Source organism: Danio rerio, chromosome 1, assembly GCF_049306965.1.
Source record: "Danio rerio strain Tuebingen ecotype United States chromosome 1, GRCz12tu, whole genome shotgun sequence".
NCBI lineage: Eukaryota > Metazoa > Chordata > Actinopteri > Cypriniformes > Danionidae > Danio > Danio rerio.
This window is the reverse complement of record NC_133176.1, coordinates 43192812-43214615: the sequence shown is the minus strand read 5'-3', so window position 1 is coordinate 43214615 and position 21804 is coordinate 43192812. Positions and strand designations below refer to the sequence as shown.

The window sequence follows — 21804 nt, the reverse complement described above, 5'->3', positions numbered from 1 at the left end:
ACTATAGAGTGACTTAAAGGTGAGAGTTGATCCTTTAACTAAAGTTTTACCAAAACAAATTGATTACAAATAACTATACTTATTACTATAATATCAAAGACGAACGTTTAGCATCAGTAGTCTCATTATTACACTCTTCAGTATCATGTGACCTAAAAATGATCCTAATATGCTCATTTAGCACACCATGAAAATCTTATTAATAGTGTAAAAAAAAAACAGTAGTGGGTAATTTGCAGGGTTTTATTTTCCATATTTGAAATCTAAACATTCTTTATAAAGGTCTTTACAGTCACAGCCAACCAGTTTAATACATTTAATAAATCTTTGATTAATAAAAAGTACTAATATATTTTAAAAGTACTTCTGAACAATGCATCTGATTTAAACCAGTTCTATGTAAGGAAAATCTCTATCATATCCAGAAATAAATAAATATATATAACAAACTAAAAATTAATTGTTTAAAAGGGGGAACACACAATGACCAAACACGTTTTAAAGTCATCAAGCAACCAATATGTACCGATATTTTCACTAATATAACAAGTTTTTTATACTACAGACCTACATTTTAATCCTAACACGTATTCATTACATTTTTCCAATGCCAAAAGTATTGAAATTAAAAGCTTATCGAATAGCACAAACTCAGAAAAATAATACATTGAACTAACAACTGCTTGCATTTAAATGACTTGGATTAACAGGGTTTCTAATTTTAGCTCCTGAAATTGAACACAGCTGTTTATTTAAGCTGTGAATATGTCAACTAAAAATATTTCCAACATGTTTTCATGCTTAAAAATTAAATAATTCTTAATTTCCAGATTTCATCTATAATATTCAAGACAATTTTCAATTCACTTTATTTCAGTTCAAAAATTCGCCTCCATAAATTTAGTGGATCAAATTCGGCTGTTAAAATTTGACATTGGCAATATTAAATGCTACTTTTGATGCTTTTATTTGTTTTGTTCCTCACTTATTTATTGGTTTAAACATCTTAAATTAGTCCACCTGCTAGTGAAAAAGCAGCGAGATTGTCAGTCTGCAATCTATTGCTTTTCCTGCAGTTCTCGGATGTAATGTCAAATTTTTAGAGCCGAATTTGATCCACTGAATTTTTGAACTGATATAAAATAAACCCAAAATGACCTTTAGAACATTACACTTCGTATTTTTCACCGGTATTGAATATTTTGTGAGTGAAATCTGGAAATTGAATAAGAATTATTACATTTTTAAGCATAAAATGTGTTTAAAATATTTTTAGTTGAGATGTTCACAGCTTAAATAAACAGCTATGTAAAAATTCAGGACCAAAAAATTACAAATCCTGGCAATCCAAGTCATTAAAATGCAAGCAGTTGTAAATTCGAAGTATTGCTATTTTCAGTTTGTGCTATTCGATAAGCTTTTTATTTCAATACTTTTGGCATTGATTTTGTTCCATACTCCTTTGTCCACTAAACACCTCTAGAGAAAGTCTGTAACACATTTTTACAGACCGATTTTACCTCCTCATTAGTAACACTTAATATTAACACTTAATTGTGTTACTAATAGATAATGGTCACTAAATAGATATAACACAAACAGCATTCAGAGTGTTTAAAACAAAAACAAAAGTGAATAATCAGCCAAAATAGGTCACACAGACAGAAAGCGGTGTGTCTTTTATGGATGTGAGAGTCTGGCATACTGCTTGAGTGCACGTTTAGGTGGAATAAGAGAATCATTCACCCCGACTCTTTTCTTCTTCCTCTGTTCATTGTCCTTCTCTTCATCAGTCTCCTTGTCCTCCTCTCCAGAAGCCAGGGGATCATTTTTGTGTGTAACATTGGTGTCTTTTGGTCCACTGTCAGAAGTGACCTTAAGGTTGCTCTGCAGATCGCTGTCATGTGCAAACTTACATTTGCTCCCAAAGCGGCAGCGTCCGTCCTTCCTGTAGGCCACACAAATGCGCTTCCCGCCAATCTGGGTGGGACGAGCTTGTAAAGTGAGAGGTACGTGTTTCTGCAGGACGTTCAGACTCTCCTCTGCCTTTTCTTTGAAGGGGTTTGTAAACACACTGCTGGCTGAAGAAAGCGCTCCACCTGAGCCCAGAGGTGGAGGTGGGAGTTTTTGTGGGTAAGGACGGACCGATGGGGTGGATGAGGGCTTTGAAAATGGCTGAGGGGCCTCTTGTTGATCTTCGTTTTCTGGATCAGATTCAGAATCACTGGACGGAGATTCCGACTGCAGCAGGAAATTACGGCTTTTCGTCTGCTCTACAGCACTTTCTGGCTTTATGAAGGTGCTAAGCAGAGACAATTCAAGATGTTTATTTAATAAAGTGACACTTGATCATTCTTGATTCATTAAAGGAATAGTTTGCCTTTCTTTTAGTCTGTCATTATTTACTGATGAAAGTGAATAGAGACTATTGCCATCTTATTAGTAATTAGCATATACAACAAACTCAAACACACACACACACACACACGAAGATTGTTAGTTCTATCCTTATAAAAAAAGCACCTTTATTTCATATTTTTCATAATTTAAGTAAAAAAAAAGTGTGCAGTTTAAAGAAACAAATGCAAACTAATCTTGAGTCATTTGAAATTATAATATATGTTTAATACACTGTAAAATTTATATAATCTATTAGACCTGACAGCCTATGTTTTTAGGTCATTGTAATTTATTAAACTTAGTTAACAATGTTCTAACTTAATTTTATAAGTTAGGCAAGCTGTTTTCAATCAGTTTAACATACAGTTGAAGCCAGAATTATTAGCCCCCCTTTTGAATTTGGTTTTCTTTTTTAAATATTACCCAAATGATGTTAACAGAGCAAGGATATTTTCACAGTATGTCTAATAATTTTTTTCTTCTGGAGAAAGTCTTATTTGTTTTATTTCAGCTAGAATAAAAGCAGTTTTTTTTTTAGCTAACCTAATTAACCTTGTTAAGCCTTTAAATGTCACTTTAAGCTGTATAGAAGTGTCTTGAAAAATATCTAGTCAAATATAATTTACTGTAATCATGGCAAAGATAAAATAAATCCGTTATTAGAGAGGAGTTATTAAAACTATTATGTTTAGTAACATGTTGAAAAAAAAATCTCTCTGTTAAACAGAAATTGGGAAAAAAATAAACGGGGGCTAATAATTCTGACTACAACTGTATAGAATAAGTTCAATGGACACATAACGTTAATTTGATTCAGCTTAAAAATTCAAAGCAAATAGGATGTTTTGACAGAGTATTATTATTTATTCATGCTCTTAAATGTATATTGTTTTTGACCCACTTAGTTAGAACATCAGGGTGTCCGTGGGGTCTTTAAAAGTCTTAAATTTCAAAAACTAAATTTTAGGCCTTAAAAAAGTTTTAAATTTACTGCAATATTATATTGTTGGTCTTAAATCATTTTAAACAGGTCTTAATTTTCCTATGTTTAGGTAAAGCTACCCTATTGAGCCAACACCCAATCACCAATAGTCAATTTCAATACTTTTATTTATATTTTTTATTGCAAAGAGAGACAATTCACAACAGCCGTTCGACATTTTAACTGGACTTTTCTCTAATTAAATTCTGAAATCAGGGAAAGAAAACTAAAGCAACAATTTAGGCCTTTTTAGACCGTTTTAAGGCCATTATGAATTAAATATTAGACTTATACAGGACTAAACATTAAAGATTTTTCTAATGGGCCAGTTAGTTCTGTCAATAGTGTTTGTATTAATGGTAGATCAGTTAAACCAGGCATGTCCAAACTCAGTCCTGGAGGGCCGGTGTCCTGCAGATTTTAGCTCCAATTTGCCTTAACACACCAGCATGGCTGTTTCTAGAAAGCCCTATAAAGATGTGGTCACACTAGAGTTTGTGTGTGCGAAATTCTGTTGTAAGGCACTGCGAAAAGGGGCCTTAAAAGGATTAAACAAGATGAATAGATATGAAAGTAAGCGATTGCAGCAATATCTGTCCAAAAAGGTCATGTTATTTTCCTTGATTGGTCTCACGTACTCAAATGATGCGATTCTGCAGGTCAGAGTTCACCAAGCTTGAACTTTGCAAAGCAGCGAACTGTGAAATTTGATGGATGACCTTGCGATTCCGGTCTGAAGCCTCCTTTCCACTGCACACTTCAAGCTACAGCCCGGAAGTCATTCATTTCCAATGGAGAGTAGTCCGGGAGCTGCGTGGAGTTCCGATCATCTCCATATGCGGAAAATTCGGATCCAAACCGAGTTGTGGACCCGTTAAAATATTTGAACTCCTGTAAATAGACCGTATGCGACCGGCCAACCGGATGTGATGTATTCCAGTGTTGTCCAAGCAGGTCCGTGTGCTCGAGATGATAAATAGTACTTTTTTTGGTTATTTTTTTTAAATCAGAAAAAGTCTGTATTTAAAAAAAATATATATATATATATTCATAAATGTAAGTAATAAAGTAATAATTTATTTATTTTTAAATTATGTTGTCTTCACATGCCCTCCCATATTTTTTAACAGTCTGAGTTTCGGGTATTCAGTCATTCATTCAACCATGGTGAACACACAGAGGATAATCACTCTTGTTTTGGCACTCTTTTATTTCGGGCACTGCGAGATTAGCTGCTCCCCCATGGTGCTTGCAGAACTGAAAAGTCTGTGCGATTGCCACAAGGGGGCGCATTCTGACAGTTATGTACAAATGTTGTGTGCAGTGAAAGGCGGTTTGAGCGTCAGACTGAAAACGCAAGGTCATGCGGCAAGCTTCGCAGTTCGCTGTTTGCAAAGTTCATGTGAAATCGCATCACTTGACTGCGTAAGACCAATCAAGGATAAAAACATGACCTCTCTGGACCAATATTTGAAATATGGAGCAATCGCTCGCTTTTTTTAATGTCTGATCATCTTGTTTAATCTCGCCCCTTTTCGCAGCACCGTATGACAGAATTTGGCATTATCAAACTCCAGTGTTAGCTTTATAAGTCTTTCTAGAAACATGGATGCTGGTGTATTGACGCAAGTTGGAGCTAAAATCTGCAGGACACCAGCCCTCCAGGACCGAATTTAAACAGCCCTGCTTTACATGATCTTCCAATAATACAAAAACTATTTACAGAACTAGCTGGCCCAAAACAAAAACCCTTAATGTTTAGTCCTGTATAAATCTAAAATTTCATTCATAATGGTCTTAAAACGGTCTAAAAACTTTGACTTGAAGAAACCTGCAGAAATCCTGAACATACATTATTTTAATTTGATGTCACTTTAATGACTTTTCTGCTGATTAGACTGACATGAATTTAAGATACACTAAATCTTATGTCTTATTTATAATATTGGTATTTTCACACTTGAAGTATTTACGTTACATGTGCTTTAGAATGTAAGTGAACATAAAAATGAAGATATTTCTTTAAATAGTGACAACTTATAACTACAAACCCTTTTAATTAAGCAGTCATGCTATACACTGTAAATAAATACACTTAGTCTTTTATTATTTTCATTATTAAAGCACATCATATTAATAATATAATTTTGAAACAAAATACACAAAATGAGGTAATGTTGCAAATTAAATGAGCTCTTTCCCACATATAGAAAGTGAATGGTGACTACAACCCTCAAGCATTATTTTCGGTGAAAAGAGAAAATGAATTTAAATGTATATCTGTTCTTTCAGCACACAAACCTTTAAAATCGTTTTAGAGGACTTAAAATACAGTGTATTGACTACTTGTATTGTGATTTTCGTCCCTTTTTTGAAGGTGACTGCACCAGTAGCTATTCACTTCACTGTTATGAATGAAAGTAAGCAGGTAATAACATGTTCTTTTTTAGTCAATTGTCCTTTTAAAGTATAAAACAGTAGAAATACGCTAACTTACTCCACACTTAACGTTTGTCTTAAAATGTAATATAAATGTTATGAATAGCTCACCCCTTTGGATTGTCCTCTCCTGTCTCCTCGTCTTCTGACTCGGATGAGAGCCCGTATCCCACAAGCGAATTCATAACCACTCAAATACAAGCTACGAGAGATAGAGAAGAACTGTGATCGAAATCTGCTGAAATGCGGTATTAGCGCTCTTGAAGGTTCACGTTAATCGTTTGTTTATCCGGAAGTAGGTGTTTCTTCTCGCTCCCCAGACAGATTGTGTTGTGGAAAAATTCAATGACAGCAAATATGCCACCGTGCGGCTCGGAATGGAATTGCGATAATGATATTGACAAGGTTTATAGGCTATTATTATATAAAATACCAGTCATTTTATACACTGAGGAGTATTATTACCAATTAAGTGTATTATATATGGATTGCAGAGACTTCACTATGGGCTATCAGTTATTTTTTTAATTAAATGCTATTTTTAAATTAAATAAATTATAAATAATTACCTAACACAAAAAATGCTGTTAAAGGTTCAAAAGACCTTGGAGTACTTTTTTGAGATTTTAACAGATTTGTGTGTGTTGAGCATCAGTTGTTAGCACCATAGCAGCATTTTCTCACCCTATGAGAAGAGCCTAGTTCTTAATTATTCATAAGAGCATGTGCTTTCTGAAGGCAAGGCAGACCTGCAAAGCGTGGGGCCCGATGACTGGGTGAGGCCGTGTTCGCAGACTCCACATATGGCACGCAATATTTAGCCATTCATGAAGGGTCTTAAGTGATTGTTTCCCCGTGATGCTGTCAGGGTTGATACAGCAAAGCTGTTTGTGTGCAGCAAGCATTTTTGTCTGAGAGCTGTATGCGAATTGGAGAATGGCCGACTTTGTCTTTTATCAAATGAGTTTGTTACCATTCAGACACATCGACTATATTCGTGCTGCTGTTCAGGCACGTGCACACATAGGGCTCAACCTGTGCAGAGCACATGCCCTTTTTGGTCTTGAATAGAAAGAGCCCTTTCAAAGTGATCTGAAGTGCCCTCGCGACACAGAAAAAAATTATCCTGCACATGCCCCTTTTAAGGTCTCTGCACGGGCCTGCTGCTGTTCGGTATATGTTTAAAATCCTCCAAATAACCGGCAGGGCTAATGGTTGAAATAGACACGGCAAGAGACCTGCTGCACTGCTATACACTGTGTCGGCATTCAGACTTGGGGACTCAGGAGGAGAGAAGTCCTCATTTAGTGTTTATACAAACATGATTATCTTTATGATTATATAAATTGTGGTTATTTGTACATGAAATTACAAATAACATGTGTAGCAGGACATTACTGTTTATTTCATCGCATTTTAACTTTGTAAACTATAAAATCATGGGTCTCCTTACAGTTTGTCTCATTTTGTGACCCAACAGACAGCAGTTGTTCGTTTTACTCTTTCTACCCTGCTATGCTGGTCACGCCCATTCCTCCTTCTGCACACAGCGCTCCATGCCCATTATAAGACATTTTTTTAAAAACATTCTGAGGTGGACTTGAACTGAAAGAGTGGGTTTTGTGACCCTTTAACTGTAATACAATTGTAGTTTTTGTGCTAAACTTTATGCACATGTATATTTGTGGGAATAGTCAATAATGACTGCTTTTTATTTTATGCCAAAAATCACTTGAATAGTAAATAAAGATGTTCAATGAAGAGATTTTGTGCATTCCCTACTGTAAAAACTTATTTTTTTAATATGCTTTGATGAGAGCTTAATTTGGACAACGGAGACCTGCTCCTTAAAGCCTATGTTTGAGACTCACTGTGTCATTTCCATGTACTGAACTCTCATTATTGAGATATCAGATTTTCATTCTCTGCCACCTTCATTATTATAATTTTCTTTAATTGAGATGCAGCGCTTCTTAAAATGATTAAAGACATGTGCATTAATGATTTTGCTAATTACTCTTTTGAGACACAATTATCTAATAGGCATGTACCTCCAGCTTATTAAGTGACATCCTGACACCGGGATTTATTTTTAATGTTAAAGATGAGTTTTCATTGTGGCTGTTATCAGTGGTGGAAGAAAGAAGAAATAGATATCTTCTCTTATGGACATGCTGCAAGCTTTGTGTGTCTCAATATTTAATTTGTAATCTAAAACATATGAATTGTTTTAATGAAGGAAATCATTATTTAAAATAGATATAGAGAGGGTGACATGGTGGCGCAGTGGGTAGCGCTGTCTCCTCACAGCAAGATGGTAACTGATTCGAGCCCCGGCTGGGTTAGTTTGCATTTCTGTGTGGTGTTTGCATGTTCTCCCTGCGTTCGTGTGGGTTTCCTCCAGGTGCTCCGGTTTCCCCCACAGTCCAAAGACATGCGGTATAGGTGAAATGAATAAGCTAAATTGGCCATAGCGTGTGGGTGTAAATGCAAGAGTGTGGGTGTTTCTCACTGCTGGGTTGTGGCTGGAAGGGCATCCGCTGTGTAAAACATTTGCTGAATAAGTTGGCAGTTCATTACGCTGTGGCAACACCTGATTAATAAAGGGACTAAGCAGAAAGGAAAATGAATGAATGAATGATCAGAAGAGATTTTAATCATAAATTAGATTGAAATAAAAAAGGTTCTGCACCCTATTGAGGAAAGCTTTAATGGAAACACTCAAATGGTCTTGTAGCTGACAAATATGGCACTATTATAGAGGGGCGGGTTTAACCAATAAGCAAGGTAGGCGGCCGCTTGTGCCCCTAGGAAATCTGAGGGCCCCCAAATAAATACCTAGAAGTGTAAACTGTACCTATAAATTATATAGAACATCATTTTCAATTATATTTGGTATGATGAGGATGTAAAAAAACAAGTTTAATGTTTATTACATCGCAAATGTGTCCTCCACCCTCAATCATGGAGCAGTCCAGCAGTCAAGTAAGGTAAAGATTTAGTTTTAAAAATTAAATTGTTTAAATAAATTTATATATCATTTTAGTTGTGAATCCGTAAAAAAAATAATAATAATCATTTAAAAAGTTTTAAAAGATGCTTTACATGTTATTATTATTTTGCATTAAGACATAATGTAGAAAAGGAGATTGAGTGATATAAAAATAAAAACAGCAAAAGAATCAATAAAAATAAATTAAAGTACAAAAGGTCCATTTTAGAACTTCTGGACCCCATGGCCAGAATTGCTTAGGGACCCCAAATCACTAAATCCACCTCTGCTATTATGTCAAAGTTTTTAACTGTAGCTCAAACAAATGACGCCTGACTAACCGACATTTAAAAAAAAAATGTTACAACACTCCACTGCCTCTCCCATTGTAAAAATGGGAGTTTTAGGCACTGATAAGCTTGGAAAAAAATTGAAAAGTGAAATAACACCCTGGTATACCACCCTTTCTTGTTATGTCATGCAGACCACAGTTCCTTTGAAGCTTAGGAATGTGCTAATAAATATATGCTTAACAAATAGAATTTAGCAGAAAGCACAGATTTTTTGCAGAATTAAAAGTTTCTCTGCTTACAATTGGTATATTTCTGTCTTCAAATCTGAAATAATTATGCAGAAGACAGTCAACATCAGTCACATACATTAAATGGTTAGTGTGATTTCACCAATAGGACATATTCCTGGATTGATATATGTTGATCCTGAAACAACATTCCAATCAGCCAATCAGAATTAAGGGATACATTTGCAGTTTATGTTAAGTTTAGGCTTATGGTTGGGGTTATAAACTTCTACATGATTGTTTTCTAACTATTATTCCCCTCTGATTTTGGAAATAATTTACAGTTATGGTTGGGTTTAGGGTTATAGATATCGATTAGGGAACAGATATGGATTACATTTTCAAACAAAAAATTTATATTTGGCAAAATCACACCCACCGACAGCTATTAGCAGGTTGCAACAAGATAATGTTTCATTATGAATGAAAACCTACAAAAATAGTGTCTTCACTATGCCATTCAAATGATTCTGACTACTGACTGGGTGCTTGATATGATTTCTTCATACTCGTTTGTAATGCTGAAACACACACTTCTACATCTTTACAAGGTTGTGTGGTCCTGGGACAATCATTCGCAAAATGTTTGCCTGTGCGTTGGTGGAAATGTTTGGAGAAAAAACATTCATTCATTTTCCATCAGCTCAGTCTCTTATATCAGGGGTCACCACAGTGGAATGAACCACCAAGTATTCCAGCATATGTTTTACGCAGATGCCCTTCCAGCCGCAACCCAGTACTCAGAAACATCCATATACTCTCACATACACTTTTAAACAATGGCCAATTTAGTTAATAAAATTCACTTCTTCGGACTGTGGGGGACAACGGATCACATGAAGGGAACAACATGGGGAGAACATGCAAACTCCACACAGAAATGCCAACTGGCCCAGCCGGGACTTGAACAAGCGACCTTCTTGCTGTGAGGCAACAATGCTAAACACTGAGCCACGATGCCACTGAGAAAAAAAACAAAAATGTTAAAATATTCATTTATTAATTCATTTTTTTCCACTTTAGTTCCATATTTATCAGGGGTTTTAAAATGGTATATTCAATAATAATTTAAGAAACGAGCAAAAGAAATCAGGAAACATTAAATTAAATTAAATAATCCACATAATGAATAAATCACAATATCATATTTTTAGGTCTATATAATGATTACAACATAATAAGCTTAAAATAAATGACTTTAAATATGAATGTAAGTCTGTTTTCCACATTGTATGATTTTTATAGAATGGGGTTTCTTGAACAGAGATATTTGGGGTCTGGTAGCATATAAAAGTGAAAAGCCTTGATCTAAAAGCAAAAATGAAATGAATAAATACTAATTGGGTAGCTATTACCAATGTTGGAGCAATTTAGCTACAGATATAGAGAGACTACAGGCATACACAAAATCTATGCATAGCCTGTTAAAACAAAACGTGTAAGTGGGCTAATGGCCTACTGTAAACACACCTTCTTTTCCTCATAAACCCCAAAACAGCCATTCTAAAAGCCGACAGGAAATTCCAGAGGCTCGAAAATATTAATTTCCTTCCGCATTATAAAACAAACAGCTCTTATCCTTTATTTTGTCGATATTTTCCAGTTTGCTTTACACTGTGAGGAGACCTCTAAACCAATGACACTCCGTCCTGAAACTTCCAACCCCTTTTAAACGCGACACGACCCGTCACAGGAGGAGGAGTTTACGGTAGTTTCTGAACTACATCTCTAAACGGGTAAACGGTGTTTCAGAAGTCGTGCTGTAAGTCATGCGAAATCTCCTGGCTTCAGTGAAATAACCGCAAGTTTAACAAGAGACAAACAGGGCTGGAGACTCTCCATTCAACAGCCTACGGTAAGTATAGCCTACGGGGGTCTTTACCTATTCCTTCTCTGAGTTGTTCCTGCCGCTAATTCAAAAGTTATTTTCACATAATAGGTGTGTTTTGAGTCTAAATGGCTGGCAGAGGTACAAACGGTCGTCATGGGTTGCGGGGCCGCGCAGGGACAAGCGCAGCTCTTGCCCGGCTTCTCCACAAGGAATGCATCCAACTCCTCAAGTCATACGTGAGTCTTAAAATAGAGCTTATTTATACAGAGCTGATCTGATTAGTATCTTTAACTGTTGAGTCTTTCCTAATTATGGCTTGGTGTGCGATACAAACTGGGAGTCTTCGGCATCATGACATTTAGATGAAGGAATGTCTGGGGGCTGAATTGTGCTGGAAGTGACAGTGTTTTCATGCGGCCGCGGGGGATCCAGACTTGTCGCTGCGCGCTGTGGATGGAACATGTTTCTGGTTTATAAAGATGCGATTGTTCTTGTAAATAAAGGCCGTTTTGGTTACCTGCCAAAATTGTTCTGGTCCACACCACCTCCTCTTTCTGTTAATGTTAGTTTCGGCTTGTTTTGTTTTGTTTTTTCCTTGGAAAAGTAGCCTGAAACTTGGGAGCGGTTCGGAATGTTAGAGGAGTCCTTATGTGTGGAAATAGGTGAGCAACATCCGATTCCTATTCAACCTGAGTATCAGTATGAGCTGCTCTGCTGAAGTACCCAGCTGGCTTCAGGAAGGCTTACATTATTAATTGGTGACTTTATAATATGCCTACATGAGCTTTGGACTTTCAGTCTGAATTTGAGGAAGATGTTTAAGAAATGTTGGGAGAGGTTTTGTTTTAGTATTCGAAAGTCATAACATCAGTCTTTTAGAGAGTTTTCAAATTACTGTGAAAATCAAAATGGACAAATCTTATTTATTTATATTTTTATACATTTTCTCTTTTGATCGGGGGCAACCTGTCAATAATGTGAGATTGACCAATAAAGTGAAACCGTTAATTTCCAAGTAAAACAATTCTATGTAGGCCACTATATGTACTTTCTTTTTCATTAAAACATCTGAAAAATAAGGACTAGAACAGTGTATATTATTGTAATGTTTAAAAAATCTTTTTTCAGAGAAGTAGCCATTTTAAAGGTCCTGTAAAAGACTTCCATTCATACGCACGCAAAAGCGTCAGACCGGAAATGCAAGATCGTGCGTCAAGTTTCGCAAATTGCTGTGTTGGATGTTCAAGCTTGGTGAACTCTGACCTGCGAAATCACATCGCTTGACTGCGTGAGACTAATCAAAGATCAAAACATTACATCTCTGGGCAGAAAGTTAATATATGGAGCAATTGCTTGCTTTTTTAAATGTCTAATAGTTTTGTTTATTCCTGCCTCTTTGCGCAGCAGAGTATGACAGAATTTCAAAAGCTCAAACTTTTGTGTGATCGCTGCTTTACTCCAACTCTAATGAAGCTGTTCATGACTCTTTTGAACCACTTTGATTATTTGGATCAGCTGTGTTTGATAGTGTTGGAGCTAAACTGTGCAGAGCTGCGGCCCTCCAGGAACTGAGTTTGAGACCTATGGTTTAAAGGATATCTAATAGATCCTTTCCTCATTTCCGGGTTTCTCAGAAGCAGAAGGCGTCATAGCTGGGTAAACTTAGAGCGCAGTGAATCGGAGAGTACAACAAATAATGTTTTTACAATCCTATTTGCTGAAATAATAAAAGAAAAAAACTCTGTGATGGTGTTATCAAAGCATTCAGAAAAAGGAGAAAAATAGTGTGAGACTCATGACGGCAACCAAAGGCGAGAATGATGTCAAATTTACTCTAAGCCCCATAGACAGTGTATAAAAGTAAATATTAAAAACTTTCAAGGATTAAAGATTATGATGATTGTTAAAGGAGTCATAACAGTCTTGTGAAATGGGTCCATAGCTAGTGTGCTAACAGTGACTAAATGCACATTTATAAAATATAAAACTGATATAAACCTCCAAAGCTTGCAGTTTGTCACTTAAATGTATCAATGGTTTTTATCAGGCCACCTCATATTTAAGTTTCTCATCAAATCTTGACCAATCAAATGCTGTCTAGTATCTGCCATGCCCCGCCCCGCCACCTTCAAGATGCTTCTCATTTGCTTTTTATTCGATGCTTGTGATCTTAACCAATCTCACTGGCAGAGCTGTCATAAAAACTGAGCTGTAAAACGCTATTGGCTGTTTTAAAAGGGGAGGAGCTACTCTATGTCCCACCCTCTCATCATTTTACAGTTAAGTCAAATATCACATAAAAAATTAATGCTTTAAAGCACTTCACATGACTTTTAACTAGTGACAAGTTCTGTCCTGTGACACCATGCTATGATATCATGTTTAATTTCCAGTTTGGTTTTACAGAAATCAGGGTAACATCAAAAACACTGTAATATGTTGTGCTTTTTATTAGAAAGCAAAGCAGCATTATAACAGAGCCTTAAAATGTGTTTAGTATGATAAAACTGTTGTTGGCTCCATTAGCTCATGAACAGAAGAAACGGTAGTGTGGCATAATAAAAGCTCCACTGCTTTCGTGCCGCGTCTTGCTTGTCCCTCATCAGCTATTGAATGTTTTCAATCACGTGACCTGTGTGGAGACCTGGCAGGCAAAAAAACTATGTGCTGTAATGGCAGCTACACTGAGATCTCATAGAAACACAGCACAGTCTGGTTATATTTCTATCTGTTTCAAGCTGCGAATATTTAGATCACGCATCAACAGAATAAAACTGAGATATGATCACAAACTGTATATTGTAGGCACTTGGGATCCATATATCCCACTTTACTGCATTTATTGTCATCATGTCCCTGTCAGAGCTACAATTCAGCAATGTTTATGTGTGTCTTTTGAATTTTCCTCAGTGATTTAGTCATTGGGGACAGTGTTATAGTGCATAAGTGTCTGTATTTATATTCTGTGTCAGACTCTTTTGCATAGATTATTATTTAATTGGGTGGCTCAGTGGTTAGCACTGTCTCCTCACAGCAAGATAGTTGCTTGTTCAAGTCCCGGTTGGACAAGTTGGCATTTCTGTGTGGAGTGTGCATGTTTTCCCCGTGTTCATGTAGGTTTCCCCCACAGTCCAAAGACATGCACAATTGGTGAATTGGGAAAACTAAAATTCTTCATAGTATATTGGTGCATGTGTGAATGCGAGAGTGTAAGGGTGTCTCTTAGCACTGGAAATGCTGGAATATTTGGTGGTTCTTTCCACTGTGGCGACCCCTGATAATCAGGGACTAAGCCAAAGGAAAATTAATGAATATTTGCTCATAAGGAAAATCTATTCATTCACTTCTGCTATTTTTACTTTGACTTTGCATTTCAATTTATACTTTAATTGCACTGAACCTGCAAATTAGAATAGAAACTGTATAAAAAGCACACAAACGTACTGATGACGTATTGATGCTTCTTTTTGGCACAAATACATGCATTTCTTCTTTCTGGCTGTTCTTTCTCTGAAGGATTTCTGTAGAAGCAGAGCCCAGGAGAGTTTCATATCGGTTTGTAATGCTATATGTTATTGCACAACAATTGTAATTTTTTGGGCAAAAAAAGAGAAACTACTCAGCCCACAACTTGGGTGTTTCTTGATACAAAGATGACGCATGAAAAACATCAATTATTTAGGCACTCTTTTTTTTAGTTTTGAAAGCTTTCAGATTTACTCTACTTTAGCCCATCCATGAACATGATTTCTGTAGAATATAACAAAGAAGAAAACTCCCATGATTCCACTTTTAGGCACGGCATCTTCAAAATATGCCTTGGTTGTTGTGAATGTGTACCCTCTAGTGGCGAAAATCCCATACTGTGCATTTAATTTTCATTGCATTGAAAATTTGATTATTAACTTAAATCTTTAAAGACGCCACTTGTTATGAGTTCATCAAAGCTGTTAAGTATTGAAAGTTTTCCTTTTGACTGATTTTATTTCCTTCAAATCAACGTTTACAACGTTTAGGACTTACAATGTTACTATTTTATTTAAATAGGACACTATTGACCTTATTTTTTGGCTTAAGACTTCCGGTCTCATTCATTCCACTGATATTTCGATGTTAAAAACTTCTCATTAATAATTATAATAATAATGATAATAATAATAATAATCCCTTAAATTTATATAGCGCTTTTCAGGACACTCAAAGGGCTTTACACGTTTTTTGGAGGGGGGTGTGGGGGGATCTCCTCATCTACCTCCAATGTACAGTATTTATGTAGTTGACGTGACGGCAGCCATATTGTGCCTGACCGCACACCATACACCATCTAATTGGTGGAAAGGAGACAGAGTGATGAAGCCAATTATGATATGGGGATGGTTAGGAGGCCATGATGGACAGGACCCAGTGGGCAAGTTTGGCCAGGTTGCCGGGTTTAAACCCTTACTTTTTGAAGGACATCCTGGGATTTTTAACAACCACAGAGAGTCAAGACCTTGGTTTAAAGTCTCACCTAAATATGGCGCTAGGACCCACGCAGCCCACAAATTGAGCGCTGGTCTCACTGACACCACTTCCTGTAACAATCTAGCTTTCCTATGTGGTCTCCCATGCAGGTACTGACCGGATGCAGCTCTGCTGTGCTTAAGGGTGTGAGAGTGTTTTACCAAGTGAGAGTTGCAGAGAGCTAGCTGCTGATGATTTTTGCTCTTTAAGGCTGGTTTATACCTCTCTGTCGAGTGATCGGCATGACCCACTGCGCATGCCTTGTGCGTTGCTGTGCATTTATACTTCTGCACATAAGGTAAACACAAAACAAAACTTTCCACCTGGGGTCAGTTCTTCACACGTGTACTACTCAGTTAGCTGAATTTGGTTATTGACGATTTGACACAATCCAGTATCGTTTCGTTCTTTACAGCTCATCTGAAACTTGTTGTCATAGCAACAGTTCTAATAGCTCAAACCTACTCAGGAGCAGGTTAATTTTTATGTTAACAGGATTAGATCAGGTAATTTCAAGCGAAGGTAAGATTGAAAGTATTTACCGAATGTTGGTATTTTTTACAGTAGTAATCTATGGATTATATACACTTGGGGGAAAAAGTAAAATAGTTTTAAAAAGTTTATATCTCAGATTTATAATAATTACTTATGTTTAATATAAAGGAAATAAGCCGAAAAAAACAAATTCATGAACATTAAATATTATTTCAGTAAGTTTACTCAGGGAGTAATATGCTTAAAAACATATATAATTAAAACTTAATAGATAAAAAGACAAAAAAATGGGTTGGTTCTCCCCAAGGGGATCAAAGAGAACATTTATTAATATGGATTTGTTTAGATACAAATGCATACTATTTAAAAGGTTCCGATTCAGCTTATGTACTTTTTCTGTATGATAATAGACATGCACAATATTAGACTTTTTTTGTTTGTTTGTTTTTTATAACGGAATAATAATTTATGCAGTCATGCACATGTTTTGACAGCTAATATGCCGGTGATTTAATGCTTTGCAGAAGTTGCAGACACCTTTACAAATATCGAAATGCTTTTTTAATGCAAAATTAATTTAAATTCCTTGCGCTGATTAAGAAATTAAAATAGCCTAGGCTACTATAGTAAAGAAAATCCGATCTAAAATGTAAAACTAATGAAATGTAAAATTGCTAAAGCCTCTTGACACAAAGTGTAAAACCTGCAGCTCACAACAAATCTGTAAAGTTATTGCGTGTCATATTTAACATGGTTTACTATGAATTTTATGTAATTTTTCCTCACATAGATGATTGAATATTAATCAGATGATGTCATTATGCTGCTGTGCGGTCAGCCAAGCGTTGCATTGCTGATCATGATTTCGAGGATTGATAGATCTGTCCTTCACAACACACGCAGCGTTATCAGATCAGTTCATCCAGACATTTTAATCTGATTCACAGACTTGTTTGAAGAACGAAATTAGCCAGAGATCAGTTATCAAGATTAAAAGATCCAGGATCTGTCAAATCATCTTAGATCATTTAAGCGAGGTACGAAGAATGGATCCCTGGAGCTCCTTCACTTGTAAATATTCGCTCCAACAGGTTTGCGTGGCTCTCACCCCGCCCACACTCATTAGTGCTACCAAGCCGACCAATCACAGAGCTTGCGCTATGAGTAGTTAAATTTTTGGAGAGGTACGCGTCACATATTGATATTATAACTGATATTTTCTAATTAAATTATTCTACTTTTTGTGCATAATCATGAATACATTTTTTGAGAGCGAGTAGTTTGAGTGTTTTTCTGCTGTTTATTATTCCTAGTCATTTCTCCCATAGGAACTGAATCGGAATTTCTAAGACAGTCAGAAATTCGAGCACACAAACATTGCAGAATTCAGGCCAAGAGCAAAGAAAAGTCTACTGCAACTTGCTGAGATGTTTAGATACCTTCTGGAAATTGGATGTCGGCTGGAAAAAGAGCATAAAATTGCTCGTCTCAGTCTTGTATTGTTTGTCTAACAGCTGCTTTTATCCACTCTCATGTGTTTAATAAATGTTTGTTTACCGTTTCCCTTCATCTGGAATTTTCTGCTCATAATTATACTCACCGTTACCGGTAACCTCAGCTCATTTCCTTTGTGTCAACATTTAGAGAAACAGTGAATCACTGCCGTCTTCACCAGTGGAAGGAGGTCACCTAATATCCATCCCTCCGCTGGTTCCTCAGCTGTCAGATGAAGAAAAAATATCCATCCTGCACGCCGCGCTCAAGGAGTGTCTGCGACTCCTGGAAGATGTCATTACCCGGGAGGATGAAGAGTTTCCTGATGAAGACAGTGAATATAAGAGGTTACGGAAAACTGTGAGGGATCGACTGAGGCACCTGTTGGCAAGCACAGAGCAGATGATGGTGGACGGACAGAAATTCGAAGCTGAAGTTAAAGAGGTAGCAAGACATTCTGTTATCGTTGGGAAGCTGTCGTAAGGGTTTGTGATGAATTCTGATTTTATGAGCAATCTGTTTGTGTGAAAGGAGCTGGACGGTCAGGCGACTGGTGGGAGTTTTGGACTGAAGATGTGGATCGTGCGGGTGTTCCAGGAGCTCGTTCACTGGACAGGGCAAACTTCAGACGCCCTCAGCTCTCTGCCAGCAGAGAAGGAGAAAGCGCCAGTGTCCCAACGGACAAGAAGAGGTGCTGGGAAACTAAGGAAGTGATACAAGATATAAGAGAAGCTAAAAAGAGTGTGAAAGGGAGGAGCGGAAGAGGACAGTATGATAAGAATGAATACAAGGAATTTCATTGCAGCATGGAGAATGTAGAGAGGGTCTGGATGCAGTTACTAGCATTCCAGCATGCGGAAAAGTAGGAGGGGAGGTTTGAACAAGATATTATCTAATCAAAGTTATTTTAATATATTTTCTCAGTCTTTAAAAGTAAGATTTTAAACTGTAGCAATAAATGTAAATGCCTTTAAAGATTAATTCTTACTTATTTACCACGTACTGTACGGTTTTAATACCTTTTAAGATTGTTGACCTTTAGATTGTAGATCCATAACTGACACTATGGAAAGAGTGACTGTGGATGGACATGCTCACCATTATATTTATATTTTTGTTTGTATATCAAAAAAATGATATGCTATTAGCCATGATCCGGTATAAGATTCTGACAGTATGAAAATCCTTGGATAAAAGTATCACAGGTTCACAGTATTGTGATTACTGCTCTAAAATATGCTCTATTTCAGGGTTACTGCAGGTTTCACCGAGTCAAATTTAAGACTTTTTAAGACCATGGAGAGGATATTTCAGACGTATTTAGGGCCAGACGCTAAGGATTTTTTATTGGCCCAGCAGGAAAAAAATCTAATTAATTTAATAATTTCTTAGTCACATATTTTAAATTAATGTGTGAAAACAAGCAGACCTTGGATGTATACATACATTTTTGTTAAACATAAAAAAACTCTTTTTAAAACTAAATGTTTGCCCAACAGACTACTGTTATAATATTAGTTATGAGTAGGCCCACTAGAATCTGCACAGTTTTCCGCAGATTTTCAGCCCATGGAGTCTATTTATTTACTTGAGTAAATGTGGATACATTTTTATTTATTCAGTTTTTATATTAATTCCAGTAATTTTATTGAGTAATATGAAAATGTTCATATGATTTATTTATAATACAGTTTATTTATAATATAGTTTGTAAAGTAATTTTTTCTGTCATGTAGTTGATATATTATATGAGAGACTTGTTTTGTTTAACAAATAAGTTGATCTAATTGGATTTACATTGTAAACATTAAATAAAAGGTGTTATTTTTTATTTCATATATTAGATTTTTAGTTATGATACTCGCAAAATCATTCCACATAAATCCACAGATTCTTTTACAAAATTCTCAGCGGAAAAAGCAAAAAATGTCCGCAGATTCTATCATTGGTTTGGCTAAAAGTTTTATTGAGATGTGTTGTTGGTGATTGGATGTGTTTTGGATTGATTTGGCAGCTTTACATAAACAAAGGAAAAATAAGACCCATTAAAAATGATTTAAAATGACTTTCTTTTAAGTTCTCAAATAGTGTTTTTGAAATTTAAGGCTTTTAAAGACCCCGCAAACACCGTGTTTTTAAATGTCTGGGTAAAAAAAAAAACATTCTTTTTCCTTCATTGGAAACAATATATTTTATTTTAAGAAGCATTTAAAATATTTTGGAGCAGTAAACATGTCAGGCTAAATAATTAAAACCAATCATTAACGTCTCTTATCTTCATTAGTTTCGAAAACACCAATTTCTTTACAATTTGAAAAGGCATCTTTGAAGATCTTTCTGTTATTTAGATAAAGTAAAGTCACTGAATTGTTCACGTTTATAGCAAGGTTATATGTTAGAGCATAAGTGATTTGTTTTTCCAATGTTTTCTGAATCGTGGGCTGACCTGTAGCTTTTGAAGTGGAAATGCTGTTGCCCTAAAAAATAAATAATTAGTCTTAAAAAAACATGTTAAAAAAACAAACAAACAAGGATTAACAGAAATTTGAGCAGTTTTAAAACCTTGACTTTTCCAATCTGCGGTAAACAATTAAAACCAGTTATCATCCCATGCCTACTTTTATAATAATAATAATAATAACTATTGCATAGTTAAAAAGCATAAAATCATTCCTTCATCATTTACTCCACATCATGTTGTTCAAAATATTCATTCATTTGTTGAACACAAACCACAGAATTTGTTTTACTTTCTTTAATTTTTGTCCATTGAATATTGTTGTGGTCTAGTGTCATTTCTTGATTTTCATCAACACATGAGACTACTTTTCAAACAGCATGAGAGTGAGCAAATGATGAAAGAATTGTCATTTTGTGACATCTTTGTCACATCTTTCTTTAAATGGTTAATATCAGTAACGCTTCACAATAAGATTCCATTTGTTAATATAAGTTAACTATAGTAGGTCAGATGAAGAATAATTCAATACAACAAATACAAATTCAGACTTGAAGACTACAGTATGATTTAATGGAATTGAGCTAACATGTATGAACAGCAGTATGTCTGTTACCTAACACATGGGTGCATAAATACTGTTACAAGTACATCTTTATTTACCGCATTATCTGTTGACAAATGGTCCATACAGTAAACTGTTCCGTAAGTTTCAAACTGATCATCTGTTACAATAATCTACTGAGCGACACAAGCACTGCTGCTTCACATTTATCATGCAAATGTTTTTCATTCCTGTTACATGTGCAATAGGGAGTTATTAAGTGTACCATCTGTTGATGTTTGTTAGGATTAATTCCCTCTTGGAACACTCACGCCCTCTGCTGGCAACTGAAAGTTCTGCTTTTGATTACAGGTCAAGTTGTCAGGCATGAAATGGGTCACGGTGGCTCAGTGGTTAGCACTGTCGCCTCACAGCAAGAAGGTCACTGGTTTGAGTCCCGGCTGGGCCAGTTGGCATTTCTGTGTGGAGTTTGCATGTTCTCCCTGTGTTCTCATGGGTTTTTTCTGGGTGCTTCAGTTTCCCCCAGTTCAAAGACATGCATCACTATTCAGGTGAATTGAGCAAACTAAATTGGCCGTAGTGTATTTGTGTGAATGAGTGTGTATGGATGTTTTCCAGTATTGGGTTGCAGCTGGAAGGGCATCTGCTGTGTAAAACATATGCTGGATAAGTTGGCAGATCATTCCGCTGTGGTGAGCCCTGATGAATAAAGGCGTTTGCCGAAGGAAAATAAATGAGTGAACGAATGAAAGAGACAGAGAAACAACTCCAGGCAAGGCCTTCTGTGTTATATTGAACTTATCAAGCCTTTACACTGATATTAATTTAGTTTGATATTTCCTCAGAACTCAGCACCTGGTTACTGTATGAAGATGAACTGGCAAAGAAAGAGAAACACTAGCATTTAATAATTTATATTAATGTACGTCGTACAAACTTGCACTGCAATAAATGGCTATCTGAATTGTCATTCAAGTTGGTTGTTGTCTGTCACTTGCAGTATGATGATTTGTGTGTGTTGGTTTTGGGGGGTTTATGTGGACAAAAAGGGTGTAACCAGGGTAT

At 36.1% G+C, this 21804-nt stretch overlaps 2 protein-coding genes across 2 annotated transcripts; one reads left to right on the top strand and one right to left on the bottom strand.

Moving 5' to 3' along the window:
- Positions 1 to 229: 229 nt before the first annotated feature.
- Positions 230 to 6150, bottom strand: si:ch211-113e8.11. The gene is made up of 2 exons (XM_021471222.3): positions 5933 to 6150; positions 230 to 2302 (listed from the first exon to the last, which is right to left on the bottom strand). The coding sequence occupies exons 1-2, from the start codon at positions 6004 to 6006 to the stop codon at positions 1681 to 1683; spliced, it is 696 nt and encodes a 231-aa protein (XP_021326897.2). The 5' UTR covers positions 6007 to 6150; the 3' UTR covers positions 230 to 1680.
- A 4936-nt stretch (positions 6151 to 11086) lies between these two features.
- Positions 11087 to 18800, top strand: cntf (ciliary neurotrophic factor). Its single transcript, NM_001145632.1, has 4 exons — positions 11087 to 11248; positions 11333 to 11460; positions 17867 to 18160; positions 18248 to 18800. The coding sequence occupies exons 2-4, from the start codon at positions 11350 to 11352 to the stop codon at positions 18428 to 18430; spliced, it is 588 nt and encodes a 195-aa protein (NP_001139104.1). The 5' UTR covers positions 11087 to 11248; positions 11333 to 11349; the 3' UTR covers positions 18431 to 18800.
- The last annotated feature ends 3004 nt before the right edge of the window (positions 18801 to 21804 follow it).